This window comes from Crassostrea angulata, chromosome 8 (assembly GCF_025612915.1).
Source record: "Crassostrea angulata isolate pt1a10 chromosome 8, ASM2561291v2, whole genome shotgun sequence".
NCBI classification, from domain to species: Eukaryota; Metazoa; Mollusca; class Bivalvia; order Ostreida; family Ostreidae; genus Magallana; species Magallana angulata.
This window is the reverse complement of record NC_069118.1, coordinates 28,065,258-28,083,030: the sequence shown is the minus strand read 5'-3', so window position 1 is coordinate 28,083,030 and position 17,773 is coordinate 28,065,258. Positions and strand designations below refer to the sequence as shown.

At 29.8% G+C, this 17,773-nt stretch overlaps 1 protein-coding gene across 1 annotated transcript; it reads left to right on the top strand.

The window, feature by feature from the left end:
* Positions 1-1,697: 1,697 nt before the first annotated feature.
* LOC128159393 (uncharacterized) lies at positions 1,698-13,388 on the top strand. Its single transcript, XM_052822468.1, has 10 exons — positions 1,698-1,732; positions 2,082-2,173; positions 6,493-6,669; positions 6,838-6,966; positions 7,369-7,506; positions 8,455-8,583; positions 9,241-9,372; positions 10,963-11,080; positions 11,184-11,268; positions 12,932-13,388. Exons 1-10 carry the CDS (start codon positions 1,698-1,700, stop codon positions 13,151-13,153), a joined length of 1,257 nt encoding a protein of 418 aa, XP_052678428.1. The 3' UTR covers positions 13,154-13,388.
* The last annotated feature ends 4,385 nt before the right edge of the window (positions 13,389-17,773 follow it).

Here is a 17,773-nt window from a genome sequence, read left to right as displayed (position 1 = left end):
TTCGCTTTTTTACGTTCCTGCTGGTCGCTTACGAACCCACGTAACCGTATCAGGGCTTACACTTGTGTTGCAACTTATAATCTGTCATCATTTTACTGTTTTGTCAACACTAAGTATTGTGTCCTCCTATGTACGGAAATATATTAGACTGTTATTTTATTATTTATAATTCATTTTTATAATTTAGATTATTGAATTATAGTAGTTCACGACTACGACTTAAAAACATAGCTTGGAACGTTGTTTTTTGGGTTTTTTTTTTTTTTTTTTTTTTTCTTTAGAAATGAGAATTAAGTGATTGAATTACATTGAGATAGAAATGTAGACAAAGAACAATACAATAAAAGCTTTATAGTCATGTCGATATCGTTACGCTTTTTTATCTGAGGAACATATTGCAAAATCATTGTTTTTTAATGAACTTTGCAAGCGCGGGAGTTCCTCAAGTCAGCTCAAATAAGTTGAATCTAGCTGTAGACAGCACAAGTAGACCGACATTAACAGTAAATATAATTTTTTTACAAAATGCAAGAGTAATTATTTTATATTAATTGCAATTCATTTAAGAAGTTAATACCTAGAGGGCTGTTGTATGATCTATGTGTGTTTGGGTTACTCTCTATTAAGCATGTGACAATTAAACAACGAGAACCCTTTAACTAACACGTATTTAGTATCTTCCACCCCCACCCCCAAAAAATAGTCTTTACATCTATAAAAAAGCTTAAAAAATAATTGTATTTGATTTAATTTAAAAAATAGTATGCTATACTTGATTGCATGAGCAGTGCATGCTTAGAGTTTAAATTATTGCAGATTGAATTTCGTGATGCCAATTTTCGTAGATAGCTATTATTTTTCATTGTTGAATGGGTAAAATTTGGCGATAAATAGATCAATACTATTATTTATAATTCGTACTTGATTCATATTCATAAATGACAGGATCAACGAAATCCTTGAACATTATGCCTACATAGGCCCAATAATTCAATAAATTTTAGTTAAAAGGATTGCATAAGTTACTTGTATTTGAATAAGTTTCAGATAAATATTCGGAAAAACGCATCTTGTGAATTGTGTCAATAGTTGAAGTTTGGACACTTCTATCAGGTCAAAAAGCGTATCCCACTTAGTTTCAAAAAAGGAACGTTTTTGGAGCATTAGAAAATAGTAAAAACCGATCTGAAAATCCACAAAATTTATCAGAGACATGATGTATAGGAAAGTAAATTTGATATTTGAGAGGTCTTCAATAAAATTTTTGTCGTTAAATGTAAATAGTTTTTGAATTATTTCATGATAATTAAAAGTGCATGTACTTTTTCTAGTTGTTACCTTGATTTCTAGTTCTTGAATTTGTTAGTCATTTTTGATTGACTTCTACAATTACTTTGAATTATAACGACTTTTGCCCGACACATGACCAAGTCCACACAGGAGAATCAAAATCTAGAATCATAGTTAAGAATTTACCATAACTTGTAGTCAAATACGATATTTTTGTCGCAAGAGAGTTTATAAGAAACATAGAGACGTAAAGAACATAAAAAGTGGTTAATTTGCATTTATTTTGTATTTTAACACTTCATATAGCTCCTTTTTAAAAACAAATATACTTATTATGTTCTATTAATCAATCGTTGAATCATTAATGTTTACATTTAATTTTTTTTTATTTCCTAGATCTCGCTCTGATGATAAACAAATCAATGTCCATTTACATCAATAGGTAAGAAAATGGTGATAGGCACTGCTTACTGACAAGAAAGTGTGTGAAATAAAAACATTGAATGTATTTTATTTTTAATGAAATGTATTTCCGTGTTTTGATATTGTGTAATTAATTTAGAATAATTTATACGAGATAAACATGAAACAAAAAATGATATTTTTCATAATCATTCTTTAGAGATTGGTATAATGGGTTTTTTTATATTCGCGAGTTTTGACCATGTTTTTTTCAATATTTCTATTGCTAGTAAAGTATCAAAAAATTTTAGAGCAACGTATCTGCATAACAAAAAAACAAGAAAATGAATATGTATTGATGGAAGATTATAGCATGCTTTTTATTCTAGAGATCTGTGTTTAGAGACAGGTGCAAGATTTAGAGATTATCAACACATATGTCTCTTTAATTCAAGTACAGCAGATAATATTTTACAAGATGGTAAGTTGTTTAAGATGATTTTTGTAATTGTCGCCTAATATTCAGATTTTTTTTGCATTAGACAAGAATTATACGCCTATTACTTTTCTACTCACTGTTAGTTATATCACGGTATATTTAATGAATAAACAGCAACCCATCCTTAGAATTTAGATAGATTCATGAGAAATTGATTTTTAGGCCTTTAGTTGAACATACATAGAAAATCTAGTGTGAACTAATTTCTGCCTCTCCATTAAATTGCAATTTTGTAACATTAGTCTAAAAGATTTCCATTTCTAGAGAACAAAATTCGTGCATAAGATATTGTAATAAGTGACGGAATTGAAAAAATAAATTTCTGTTGAAGTTATATTACAAATATTATATAACAGTGTTTTTGATGCGTCCCAGTTTTTTGTTACTTTCATTGATTCAAATGAATATTTCTCTGAGAACATGACGGTGTTCCTAAACAAAGGATTAGTGTATGAAGCGTCGGATAAATACAAACAAAATCAAATGAAATAGCTTCTCTTTTTTTGTTTAATGTTTAGTGGATGAAACCCCGTGCAAGCATGTGCATTACCTCACATAAAAACAGTGTTTTATATATTAATTTAGCTTTTCTCTTCATTTTTGTATAACTTGTGTCCAAAATATTTCTTTATGCTTTCTTAACGTTTTTAGCTCACCTGAGCCAAAGGCTCAAGTGAGCTTTTCTGATCACAATTTGTCTGTTGTCTGTCGTTGTCGTAAACTTTTCACATTTTCATCTTCTCAAGAACCACTGGGCAGATTTCAACCAAATTTTTTAACAAAGCACCACTAGGTGAAGGAGATTCAAGTTTGGTCAAATGAAGGGCCACGCCCTCTTTAAAGGGGAGATAATTGAGAATAATTGAAAATTTGTTGGTATTTTTCAAAAATCTTCTTCTCAAAAACTATTAGGCAAGAAAAGCTCAAATTAAAATGGGACAATCCTCAGGTAGTGTAGATTCAAGTTTGTTAAAATCATTATCCCCGGGGGCAGGGTGGGGCCACAATAGGCAGATCATGTTTTACATAGGAATATATAGAGAAAATCTTTAAAAATCTTCTTCTCAAAAACTATTAGGCCAGAAAAGCTCAAATTAAAGCGGAAGCATCCTCAGGTAGTGTAGATTCAAGTTTGTTCAAATCATAGTCACTGGGGATATGGTAGGGCCACTATGGGGGAATATATTTTTACATAGTAATATATAGAGAAAATCTTTAAAAATCTGCTTCTCAAAGAGTATTAGGTCAGAAAACCTCAAATTAAAATGGAAGTATCCTAAGGTAGTTAAGATTCAGGTTTGTTCAAATCATGGTCCCTGTGGGAAGGGTGGGGCCAAAATATGGGGATCAAATTTTACATAGGAATATATAGAGAAAATCTTTAAAAATCTTCTTCTCCAAAACTATTAGGTCAGAAAACCTTGAATTTAAATGGAAGCATCCTCAGGTAGTGTAGATTCCACAATTGGGGGATCAAGTTTTACATAGGAATATATAGAGAAAATTTTAAAAAATCTTCTTCTAAAAAACTATTAGGCCAGGAAAGCTCATATTAGAGTGGAAGCATCCTCAGATATTTGAGATTCAGGTTTGTTTAAATCATGTTCCCCGGGGGTAGGGTGGGGCCACAATTGGGGGATCAAGTTTTACATAGGAATATATATAGAACATTTTTAGAAATCTTCTCCTCAAAATACTATTAGGCCAGGAAAGCTCAAATTTGAGTGGAAACATCCTCAGATAGTGTAAATTCAAGTTTGTTCAAATCATGGTCCCCGGGGGTAGAGCGGGGCCACAATTTGGGGATAAAATTTTATACATGAATATAGAGAAATTCTTTAAATAAATTTCTTTTAAAAACTTTTTGGCCAAGAAAGCTCAAATTAGCGTGTAACCATCCTCAGATAAAGTAGATTCGAGTTTTTTCAAATTGTGGTCCCGGGGGTAGGGCGGGGCCACAATGGGGGATACATTTTTATGCATAGAGAAAATCTTTAAAAATCTTCTTCTCAAAACTATTAGGCCAGGAAAGCCCAAATTTGAGTGGAAGCATCCCCAGATAGTATAGTTTCAAGTTTGTTTAAATAATAGTCCAGGGGTAAGGTGAGGCCACAATGGGGGATGAATTTTTACATAGGAATATATAGAGAAAAATCTTTAAAAATCTTCTTTTTAAAGACTGTTTGGCCAGTAAAACTTAAACTTGTGTAGAGGTGTCCTCGAGTAGTGTAAATTTTTTTGGCAAAATCACAGTCCCTACTGGTAGGGCGGGGCCGTGATGGCGGTCTGAATTTTTACATAGGAATATATAGAGAAAATCTTTAAAAAATATTCCGTGGAAGTTTTCGGTCCAAAACTCAGTACTTAGTGTGAAAGCACAGGTTATGCAGATTTAGGTTTAATGAAACCATGATTCCCTAGAGAAAAGTTTGGCAACGAAATGGGGGGGGGGGGGGTATATAGGTATAGAGAAAAAATCTTCTTACAGGTACAACAACAAAAGGGGTTTGGTATTTACCCAAAAAAAGAGGTGGATAAAAATTGTCAGACTTTTAAAAAAAAAATTGCAAGATCTACACTACTTGGTTGTCAAGATATTTTGATAATGTAATGCTAATTTGATCAAAATTAAGGCAATTGTTGCTCAGGTGAGAGATGTTGCCTCTGGGCCTCTTAATTTAAAATGCATTTAAAAATCCAACTGCATGCCTGGACATTAAAATGAGTGGGCAGGGATGAAAAAAAACTTGTTTTTACCCTAATTTTTTGTGTTACCTTCATTTTATTTCAAACAGTGGTATTTAGTGTGCTGTTTCTTTAAGTTTTGTTCTTAAAGTCAAATTTCACTCAGATTTTTTTTATATTTCTATAACTATCACAAATAAAAAATTAAAATAAAAAAATTGAGGAAGAGGGTCCCCCCTCTTCGACTTCCCCGTTTTATATAAACATCATGATTTCATATAGACGTAGGACTCAATCTGTTAATTGTTTACACGTTTAATACTTATCTGCCATGGTATAAAAATGTATAAAATTAAATAAAACGCTCTAGTTTTTCCACCAAAATTTTGTAGTCTGTTTCAAAATATCAATGCAACACATTTCGACGACTTTTAATAAAAATACGCCTAATTTTGGAAAACTTTATTTACAATTGATGAAAGGGTAAAAATCAAAGATATTCTCATAGACGCATTATCGTTCTTCAGTCGTTAAAATTCACAGGAACGATAATATATTTCTTACGGAGATTTGAAATGGAAATATTGACATCTTTTATCCATTTTGGAACAAATCTCACAATTTTTTAGCATTATCATTTGGGTAGTTTTGTATCTTTTTCAATGCAAAATCTTCATGTATTGAAACCTTGCAAGCCATATGAAGCTTTTCAAAAAAAAACCTATTTAAAGAATGGCGTTTAAGGTAGCTCCATACTCGTAAAATTCTCTGAGGAAAGTTGAAAAACCGAACTGATTTCGACTTAATAGACTGAAATGTCATCAATTGTTAGAAAAAATATACATGTCATCACACTTTTTGAGATGCCAGATAAACATAATCTAAAGCATATTTTAGCATTAGAAAAATGTATTTTTTTTCTGTTAAAAGTAAAATCTTGTAGGCAGAAATTAATTTTTTTTTTTGTGTTTAATTTTAATGTCAACTTTATCAGAAAACTAAAATTACAAAAATATTTTAAAATTAATCGTTGGAATAAGAAAAACTATAGCATTTAGACATACAAATGAGAGAAAAGTCAGGAAAAGAGTTATTTCCCCTTTGCATAGATAAAATATATAACAAATTGGAAATTTAGTATAAAATTAAGTGCGAAAATATCTTTATAACCTACCAATAATTCTAATTACATCCATGTGATTATATTCACATAAAATAAATAAAACTATCTTGCACAATTTTTAAAGAATTCGAAGTTTTACAAAAAAAAGTGTGATGTCACAGAACACTGGATCTACTTTAAACTCTCAGATATTTACAAATTTTGAATAATTCAAGAAAAGGTGTGACGTAATTACCCTTAGGAAAGGGTATACTTTAGGTCTGTCCCAAGATATGTGTCCAACACATTTTGACTAATTTTAATAAAATACGCATACTTTTGGAAAAGTGTTTTGAGGTAAAAGGGGGAAAATAACCAAGATTTTATTCACACATCATTTTTCACTTTAAAAATCACAGGGACACGATATATTTCTTACCAATTTCTAGTTAATTTTTATTCAAACCAACTTATAATTAAAATTATAATGAAAGTTATTCTCTTTTGTCCACAGTCACCACATGTCCTAATAAATGCAATTTCCAGATAGATAATTTGCATTTGTACAGTAACGCTATACAAGAGATTAATCTAACTATGGGCAATGGGGAAAAGATGTTCCACACTTGTGCAAGATCATATCATCATACTGATGTATATCTAAATATCAACTGTTCATCGTGGAATCCAAGTAAGTCAATAACATGTATTTAGAAATATATAATGAATAGTTGAGCACGAAAACGAATAAAACTGGCGTTCTTACTGATGTCATTATTTAGAATAATATTGAAAATGTACATACATGTACATGTAGTAATAGACATAATATGAAAAACAAACACAATTTATGTTTTAGAGGAATACATGACTTGGAATAGTGGTTATGCCTGCAGCATAAACGATGCACAGTGTATCCATATCAACAACTACTGTGTCTGCCATTGTTTGCCTGGATATATTTTGGAGGACAAAATGTGTTTGAAAAGTAAGATATATTTTTTTATACTACCAATCCATGTAGTATAGATCGTAGTCTAGTTACTATATTTTACATTGGTTTGAATATCCGAATGAAACAAACACATTTCTTTTGTGGAGATTGGAAATGCTTTAATATTTCTACAATGAAGCGGTAGTTTTGGAAAATGGTTAAAGTCGCATATGTTTATAGATTTTCATACATTTTATCAGCAACGATAATACCGATAATCAACCAGGTTCGTTTGGCTTATAAACCACTTTTTCACAATATGCATGTAAATGAAAATAAATAATGAGAAAAAAGCCAGTGAGACTATAAAAACCAAACACAGGTTTCTGTAAATTCACTTTGGAGAATATCAGAGATATTTGATGGATTTGTTTTCTTACTTTTTTATTCAATCAGTGAATGTCAGCATTGGTGGTCTATGTGGATTTGATTGGCAATGCAATGGAACACAATTTGCAAATGTTTGTGATCATGGTTTGTGTTCATGCAGCCCAGGATACATCGAAATTAAGAGGAAGTGCTTCATGTACCATGGTAAAAAAAATTCAAGTTTATGATGATTAGGATATTGATTCGGAAACAAGGAAAAGTGGTAGAGTGCGTTCTATTTTATTATTTCGCTTGCCACAATGTGATTTTCAAAACCTAGGTTCTGATTTCATTGTGGTGTCAGTAACCACTGATTTGTCATAAATTCAGGACACCTGCATCGAGAAATGAATATATAAAATTCCGTGTAAGGTCAGTTGATATTCTGAACCGTGATAACTTCCATAAAAAATGTTATGAATGTAAGTATAAACAAAGTGAACTGTTAAATTGAAAAAAATTGATTTATTATGGATGTGCTCATACTCAGACAAATACAAGAGAATCTTAAACATGCAAAAGATTATTAGATAAATGTAATTAATTTATACTATTCTTATCATGTTTTAGATAAAAAGAAAAAATGCCTTTACTACTTAATAGGATCAATCTAGCGACCGCAAATCAATAAGCCACGAGTACAATTATAGAACGTCTTTTTAATATATGTTTATTTATGCATAAATGTATGAGAAAAATCACTAATTAAAATATATATATATATATATATATATATATATATATATATATATATATATATATATATATATATATATATATATATATATATATATATATATATATATATATATACGAAGTACTATCAATGTAACTTTTTCATTAATGCGAGTGTTTGTTGTATAATTTTGTTAATGATATAGATACAAATGTTGATTTTTATCTGTACCTAATGTTTATACAGTATTTATATTTTGTATATGCCTGATATTGTACAATGGACGACGGCCACAAAGTTTCAGTGAACTTTTGTTAATGCATCAACTTGTCAGCTTAATTAATTATTTCTATTTATAGTTGATCATAATATTGCGAAGTTTCTTTTTTTAATAAATAAGAATAACAACTTTTACTTTTATCTTTTTATCTTTCTAGGAAATCTAGAACTAAATGATTCGTGTGGGTTGACAGAGCAGTGTATACAGCCCTTCTCAGTTTGTTTAAATGGAACATGCAAATGTATGGATGGTTTTTCTCCATTTGATACTGATAGCTGCTTCAAAGGTTTGTAAACTTTGTAAAAAGTCTTTGATCACAAACTTTTTTAAATACGTACATTCAGTTTGTGTGTTAAATTCGTTTTAAAATTTTGTGAATTGATCTGGATTGAATCTCACTTTGACATTTAATTACTCTTGTTGGAACTAAAAATTATGGACATTGTCTTGTATGATGTTTAAATTTAAAAGTGAGATAATGTGTCACATTAAAAAGGCACAATAAGATTTAGTTTTATTTTTTTTAAAAATACGACCATCATAACAGTTTCTAATAGTGTATTAAGAGAAAATACCTAATATCATTTTTCATTATTTGCCAGCTTAAACAAATTTAATTGAAGCTGTTAGTCTAACCTTTAAATGATGTTTATTTGAAATAGTTTTGTTAAAAGAATAGATAAGTGGTGTTGGAAGCGTATATACATTCTCTTGTATCAAAGGATGATGTAAAACGGAATAACCATAAATGCAGAAAGATAAAATTACTGACATATACCTACTGTATTAATATAAATATCAAGAAATTTGTTTGAAAATTTAGTGAATAATTTTGTAATTAGAATATTTTGTTCACTTTTAAACCGACTTATTTTCTTATTTCTTGATTCCTTTTCTGGGTTTTTTTTTTCAATTCATGATTTGTTATCGTTTATTTTTTCAGATACTGTTCCCGTCGGTGGGTTTTGTAGCTTAGACGAACAGTGCACAGGGAGTGATAATTCTGGAATATGCGGACACGGAAGATGTTCCTGTGCAAAAGAGTTCATACTTATTGACTTGGCTTGCGAAAAAGGTAATAGCATTAATATTAAGGACATTTTTTAAATAAAAAAAACTCATTATATTTATGCTCGTGTTTAACATCATGTGTTAACGAAAAACTTGTAAACTAACATTTGCAACCTACAACATAAATTGAAATTGTAAATTGAATTGCATAAAACTACGAGTCATGCTGTAAACAGGGAAATATTAGCCCCGTTTTATTTCGCCTCTTTCATCCTCGTTGTCAAAAGGCAAATTTAAAACTGGGCAAATTCTATATTGCAAATAATATCGTTGTTCACACAACTCCATCTGGGCGAATTCAAGACGAGAAAAAAAACCATTTGCAATTGTAAAAGGGCGAAAATAACATGGGGTGAAAATAACCCTTTATACAGTGTACCTATATTACATACTGTACATATATGCATTTGGTTTTCATTGTCAACTATTTTGCACATCATGGTTATATATAAAGCATAAACAAATATACAATATAGTATTTATATTTTAATGAAACATTTTTGCAAAACAATTAATACAAATTATAAAATCAAAACATTACACAAAAACCGTGAATTTAATTTTTTTTAATCCACAGATACATGTAAGATGACGTCATCACCATGCATTTAATCAAGGAATAAGAAATTAAATTCGATTGATGCCACTCCGTATTCATTTCAAAAAACCCCAAAGGGCTTTATAATAGATTGGCACATATTCCGACGTATTTAATTTATTATAATATTTAAAGAAAGATCCCCAATTTTGGATATAATATATATTATATATATATTGGTATAATTTTACCTTTTATTATATCATTAATGAATAATTGACATGTTACGTTTTTTTACTTGGTATTATTATGCAAACTTGCTTGCACCCCAGAAGAACGTCGTTTGCGTAATTGCCATTTTTTACTAAAAAAAATGAATAAATAAATGTGACCTTTGTATACAATTTAGAACACAGCAAAAATCTGATGTACTTTAATATGCTTTTTTAAGTATACATGTTAATTTATATATTCTAAAATGCCTACAGGGTAAAAATTAATGATGAATTTTCTATATTTTATTTTCTCCTTTAAAAAAAACAAATGGCGGCCTCTTCTAATGAAAAAGTTTATCGTTTCTTTGAGCCATCGTTTATTGAATAATTAACGTTCCGAATTACTGTTTGAAAATTTGATAAGACTGTGTGTATATCGAATGAGTGTATACTGTAACTGAAGTGTTGATTTGACTATAGACTAAATTATATTAATTATGTTTAGCAGAGCCAAATTGTATATTTAATGGGATTTCTGAAATTGTATGACTGAGTTTATATGTAATTTTTTTAGCTTTATTATCAGTATTAATTTATTTTCTCCAAATCGCCTAAAAAGCTTAATAAGTTCAATTAGTCAGCAACATGGTAATTATTTTAACGATTAAACAACAAAAAATTTCTGTTATCATAATATTTTCTTGAAAAAAACCTGAAACTCACCAGTAACTCTGTCTTTTCAAGATCAATTATAATTCAGTAATTCTCAGCTCTTGTTATCAAAATTTTTAATTTTAAATTGTTAATCAATGCACACCTGTAAGTTCTTATATTTTTAAAGACATGAATATTAGAGCGAAGCTTGGGACATTTTTTGGCGGATTTATTCTTGGTGCGATTGTTACTGCTGTCGTGACGACCCTAATTTACAGAAAATTTAAGTTTCCAAGCATAAAAATGTACGTTTACTAATAAAAATATTCTAATTTTTTATCAAACTTAATTCATACATGTTTATGAATTGAAAAGCAGTTTATGTCGTTGAGAACTTTTTGTTTACAGAAAGAAACCTGCCGTTTTGTTTGCAGCCATTAGAGCATACGGTGCTACCAGAAGTGCTCAAATTTCTTATACAAACGATAAGAAGGTAAAACAAACTTGGAAAGTGAATTCAAAAATGTTTAAGGATCTTTGGATAGCCGAAACTTTAGTCTATGAACACATAACTAAAACAGAGGATATGATATACCTTATGATTCTCGTACAAAAAAAGGCTTGAGTATGGGCGACAGCAAGGGTTAAAAAGACGTTTATGTAAAACGAACAACTAATTTTTAAAAACATACTAAAATACGAAACAGACCAGAGTAAACAAAACCATCCTAATGTATTCAAGTTGCATACTAAGGCCGTCACAAGAACACATTGGGGGTGATTTTTATGACTATGTGCATGTTTGTTAAGCCAATCGTACTGTATGCACGTGAATTAAATGCATTCTTTGATAAAGTTAACAATATATGTTTTTTTTTTTCATTTGATAAAACTTGTCCGAAATATCTAAGTTTTCTCCAGGGTACGATATTTACTGATACCTCTTTGCACGCAATCTAGCGTTTAGTTAGAGCATACAGGAAACTATTGGTTTTGCAACGATAATTTTTTTTTTGGCATAAGTGTTTTGTTTTCAGTTGGTCTGTTTTAGATTTTAGTATATTTTGAAAAATGTGTTTGTTTTGCATAAACGTCTTTTTAACCCTTTTTCGGCCCTCATAAGCACGTCTCTGTGTACGGGGATTATAAGGTAGCTGAAGTATTTACTTTTTCAAAAAATGGTGTTTTAATAATGCAACGCATTTCGCAAAACAAGTAAAGAATTAAAACACTTTCGAGTGTTTTTCAAAGTCTTTTAAAGGAGCATGGTTAGAATATTTTGTCAAAAAATATTTTTTCGATTTTAATGGTTAAAATGCTTCAGGAAGGCGTTTTTATAGGCTACTTAAATTTGAGTGTCATTCGTTCATTTATAAGCAAGTTAGAGAGATTAATATTCTTTGCTATGTAAACAAAGCTGTTGTTTACATTTTGAATGTTGGAGTGAATATTCCAGTTTTAGACATTAAATAAATGTATTAAATATCAGAAACTGTTTATTTGTTTTTAAAATGAATAAGAAGATATACAAATAAGCTTTAAAAAGAGTATTTACTGGTACATGTATATTGAATCTATGTAAACAAAAACAGGACACGAGCTTTGTTTACATGACAAAGAATTATGAGCCTCGTACCTTGTTTATAACTCAACGACTGACTCTCAAATTTTATTTGGACATTAGAAATGCACTTCTAAAGCATTGTAAATAATAAAAAAAGAAAAACAGAATTTGAACAAAATCGTGACCATGACAATTTAAAGTTAAGATCGAATCAACGTCTTTTGATTTTTTTCCAACGTTAATTTTGCGATACCTTCGGACTTTATTTTTCAAAATGCAATATATTACATCAGATATAAACCTGAAACTATCGACAGTGTGTTCAAATATGATATATATAATGTAAATCATCGGCAAAATTAGTTGATGTTAATATCAAAAAGTCAATCTAACTAATAATGTAAAGTAAAATTTTTGAATAAGTCCTAACAATGTTTATATATAATATTTTTGATTTTTAATATCCTTTTTCAACATATGACATCTCATTATTACGAGCAGTTTCCCTCTGATCATAAAAGTACCTCAGGCTATATGCATTGCTTGAATAGTATACTGCTTTAATTCTTACTTATTTATTTCAATTTTACAGCAAAACGTAGCAATCGAAACCCCAAAAGAAACATTAGGATACAATTTGTATGAAAAACAAGAAAATGAAAGGTCCGATGACGTCTATAACCATTTACACGAACATACAGAGCAAGATGACGACAATTATGACCATGCATTCGCTCCATTAAATCACAGTACGGATCTCTCTGACTATAATCATTTATGTGATATTACTTCTGTTCAATCTACATCGTTGTAAATGTTTTCCTCAAAACAGAACAAACACTAATTTATTGTATATGATTTTTTTTATTTCAACAAGTCTTTGTATTTGTACAAATATTGATGTCGTTATTATCGTATTTTGTCTAAGTATGAATTTACTCATTCCTTGCCAAGATTGTCATAACACTATGAACTGAAGAAGAAAATGCACTATTCCAAGTTCATATTTTACTAACGCTTTCTGGATTTAACAAGGCCAAGTCAATATATATATATATATATATATATATATATATATATATATATATAGATATAGATATAGATATAGAGGGAGAGAGAGAGATTAAATCATTTCATTTGAATATCATTTAATCATTTAATTAATATCTGTGTTGGTATGTATCATATTGCATTCCTTTTTTTTTTATTTTATCTTAAATGTTTCCCCATTTTTAAATGGGGAAAATCGTTTGCAGAATTGCATGCCTGAAAAACCTATACATCATGATTAAAAGCAAGCAATTCAAACGTTTTCCTAGGGGATGCATACAGTTTGATATCTTTCTAAATATCATATCTTCAATACTTCAGTACTAGCTCATGTCGAGAAACCAATCTTTAACAAATGCTGTTGTTTCTTACGAAAGAAATAAATTTAAAAGCAATGCTTGTTTTCTGTGTACACCAGGAAACAGTTTTTATATCAATGGGTTAAAGTCTCAAAATAAAGACTGTTAGTTTTTTATTCTTTTTTTTGGTACAATTTTATAGGTTAAAATAAATATTAGAATAGGAAGGCAATGACTGCTGGTGAGGATGAGGGCTTTTACCGTATGGGTGAAAACGGTTCCTATTCAGCTTTTCCTACTTCAAGGTTACTGTTTTACATAGTGACAAAAAGAAATAATATGACGTTGGTTTTGTTACATATATATTCCGTTCAGCAGAAAGTTGATTTGACAAGATCAAAATTAGTATTTAAAATCAATTTATACGTGTACACAATTTTATTTCGTGTAGAATAAAGAAGACGCAGGCAGTTTGTCACAGGGAAGCGAACACAGAGATCAATCATATTTCAATATAATTTAATTATGGTTGTAACGTGGCATTTGATTGGATAGAAAAATTAAGTTAAATTTGTATAACCTGGTTTGCACGTCACAAGACACGTCACAATGCACCAACGTACTAATTCACTTGACGTTACGTTTGAATTTTGAACAGATTTATATCATTTTTAAAAGTAAAACGGACTCAATTTGTACAGCAAATTCCAGAAAATTAAATTATAAGGAATGAACTCAATATCTACCCAAGTTATACTCGTATAAACTGGGTTGGAGCAATTTACGCTTTTTTATAATCCGCTTCGCGGATTATAAAGCGTAAAATGCCCCAACCCAGGTTATACGCTTTTTTATAATCCGCTTCGCGGATTATAAAGCGTAAATTGCCCCAACCCAGGTTATACGAGTATAACTTGGGTAGACATTGAGTGCATTTCTTAATGAACCCGTACTACCGTATATTTGTCTTTTAGTGTAAAACAATTTGAATTCGAACATCAATACATCATACAAATGCTACACTTATTCAAAATATTTTAAAAGATGGTCGTGGGATATGTCGTGGGAAATCTGTCCTATACCCAACCATGGAAAGGATTGTCTGTTAACAATATCCTGATATAAAGAATGCTAAGAAAATTGAATGCCGTCAGTTTGTTTATTTTATTGTTTTGAAAACACATGGTTAAACTAATGGATATGACAGTAACTAACAAATTTTAGCCGCTTTTTAAAAAAGAAATAGAAGATTTTTCAAAGGTGTATCCATGAAAAGAAATCTTTTTATACAACAGAGCAAGTACTTTTATCTAATAATATAGAGAAGCCTGATGCCAACAAACAGTGTAGTGTTATTACAATGGAAGATCCTAGACACAGTTACAGGGTTGTACAAAAATAACATCAACAAATATGTTTCGCTTATATATGAACCTACATACAAAATGATGCATCTGATGTCAGTACTTGGTTTCTTCACACCCTTTTTTTACATTTTAAAACACTTATAACAATTTATGCCAAAACTGTCAACTGTTCAACAAAAGGTATATTGCAACTTGATTTTGATTTGAATAGAATAATTTATAAATAATATACATGTATAGTAAAATAATATTATTTGCAACTTATATAAAACATATTAACTATTAAATAAAAGAAAATAAGTGTACAAATGACAATAACAAGCTGTCAACTATCTCAAAAATCCATAAAACGAAATACAAATTCAAAGCAGAGCAACACGGACCTCTAAAAAGATAGAAGTAGGATCAGGTGCCATGGAGGAGTGAGTATCCTCTGCTGACCGGTCACACCCGCCGTGTTCCCTTTGTCGTAATCGGGGGAAAACGGAAAAACCGTAGACAAAATAGGTTTAAATTTCAATGTGTCAATTCAAAATTTAGGTCTACGTATCATTTTTATTAATTGTATTTTTGATACATAAATATGCTTATATCAACATAAGTCAAAAGATAACAATTTGCAAATATAAAATATCTTGAAAGAATCATATAACTAAAAACAGCACATTTCATGACTGGTGTTCGGTATTTACAGAATGATAAATCATTTGAAATTGCCTTTTTATACACCAATTCCATTGTTGATTTCATGGTAAACAAGTTTTGAATAAAATCGCGGGGATAAATCATCATATGTATTCATATATGTAAAAAATAAAATCACTCGAAGAATAATCAATCACAGAAAGGGGGATAAATCTGTATACAAACATGACAATTATGAAAATAATAAAATGGACACAGACTGCATTAAAAAATAATGATACGTAAAAATTGGCAATAACAAATTAGTATGCATATCGTTATGATATTTTACTAATAAGCACTGTTTTGATGATTTATTTTATTATTATAAAACTATATATTATATCTACTTATTGAACACATAATGAGAGGAAATTCGGATATAAATAATAAGAGTGTGAGTAAGGTACACATTTCTTTAATTGAGCTAGAAGGAAATCAATAATCTCCAAATTAAAGCTCTTAGAGATGTATGGAAACGGAAATTATGAACGTTCTCAGTTCTTAATGTTTATTTTTTGAAATGTTGTTCGATTTTTTTAATCCGATGAACCGATTACAAAATGTGTAACCAGTTACCATCGTTCCGACCGATTAATCGGTTAACCGGCTAGCAATTGCCATCCATAATATAAATTCATATGCATTTATACTTAGCTTACAAGCGCCAACTTTATAGCTCGTGGAGATTTATTTGAACTTATCAAAATTAAATTTCAAATTGTAAACAAACAAAAACAAAATTAATATCATTATGAAACTGTTATCTACTTAATATGTTTACATCTTTAGTATATACAGTAAAACACGGTTATAGCGAACACGCTTATAATGAATTGACGCTTACAGCGAAGTGAATTTCATTCCCCAAGTCTCTATTTCATGTTGTAAGCTTGACGGATATAACGAATTACGCTTACATTTGTACAACGAAGTAATATTGCCCATCACTGGGACTTCGTTATAAGCGTGTTTTACTGTACATACGTTATATGCAATGACCTTCTTCTAAATTGAACTAAAAAGTCTTCAAGTATTAACCATGTCATTCAATTTACTTCTGTTGCAAAATCAGTCAATTCTTGCATGTAGGTGTTTGTGTACAAACATCAGTCACCATTTTGAAATATAAACACTTGCAATTGTTTCCTTATATAACACTGTTTTCGCAATCCGGTGTTATTCCTGCATAACATCATTTTGGGTTCAGAGGTCAAAGTAACGCATGAATAATCTAGGTCACTACTTTTTCTCTGTGTTCAAACTAGCCGACCTCTGCTAAACCACACATATTACATATCGAAATGAAAACATAATTTAGGCATAAAATTAAACATATCTGTATTTCTCTATACTAAGTTTTATTCATTTATTTTCTAATTGAGGGGGATAAATGATTGTAAGATAGGCCTGTAAACAGAATAACGTTTAACAGTTATAGATAGACATCTTGACGTTCTTGAAAATAACAATTTCAATTTTTCAAAGGAGTTAATACAGTTAGAATTCATTTCTGACTTTATTGCAAGCCTTGATAAAAATCGCAAACGCAATATCACAGACCTTTCGTATTTCGTCCATTCACGGATCACGGTCAAATTTAACTCCTTGTGCTTCTTTGTCCATCTAGTTTTGTAAAAAGAAATCAGAAGTTAAGATTTCCTTCCTGTATAATCTCGGAGGAAAATCTTTATGCTCTTGAATCTGATTCTGAGATACTTTTTTAATTATATTTTATTATAATTATAATTTTGTTCTGCTTCACTTTATTATTTAAAAAATGTTGTCTTGTAAAAAGTAGTGTCAAGGGATTATATATGGTTTGAGACTAAAATGGCCTCCTAAATGAACATTGTCATTTTTCTGTATTTCTTTGATTTATTTTAACAAATATACAAGTGAAGTTTTTTCATAATTTTCATTTTGATTTTAGTGCCTACAATTAAAAAATATGACATCATAAAGTTTACCTTTTCCGCCATTTTCGCATTTTAAGCATAAAACGGCTTGTTTTGATGCAGTTTTTCTTTAAAG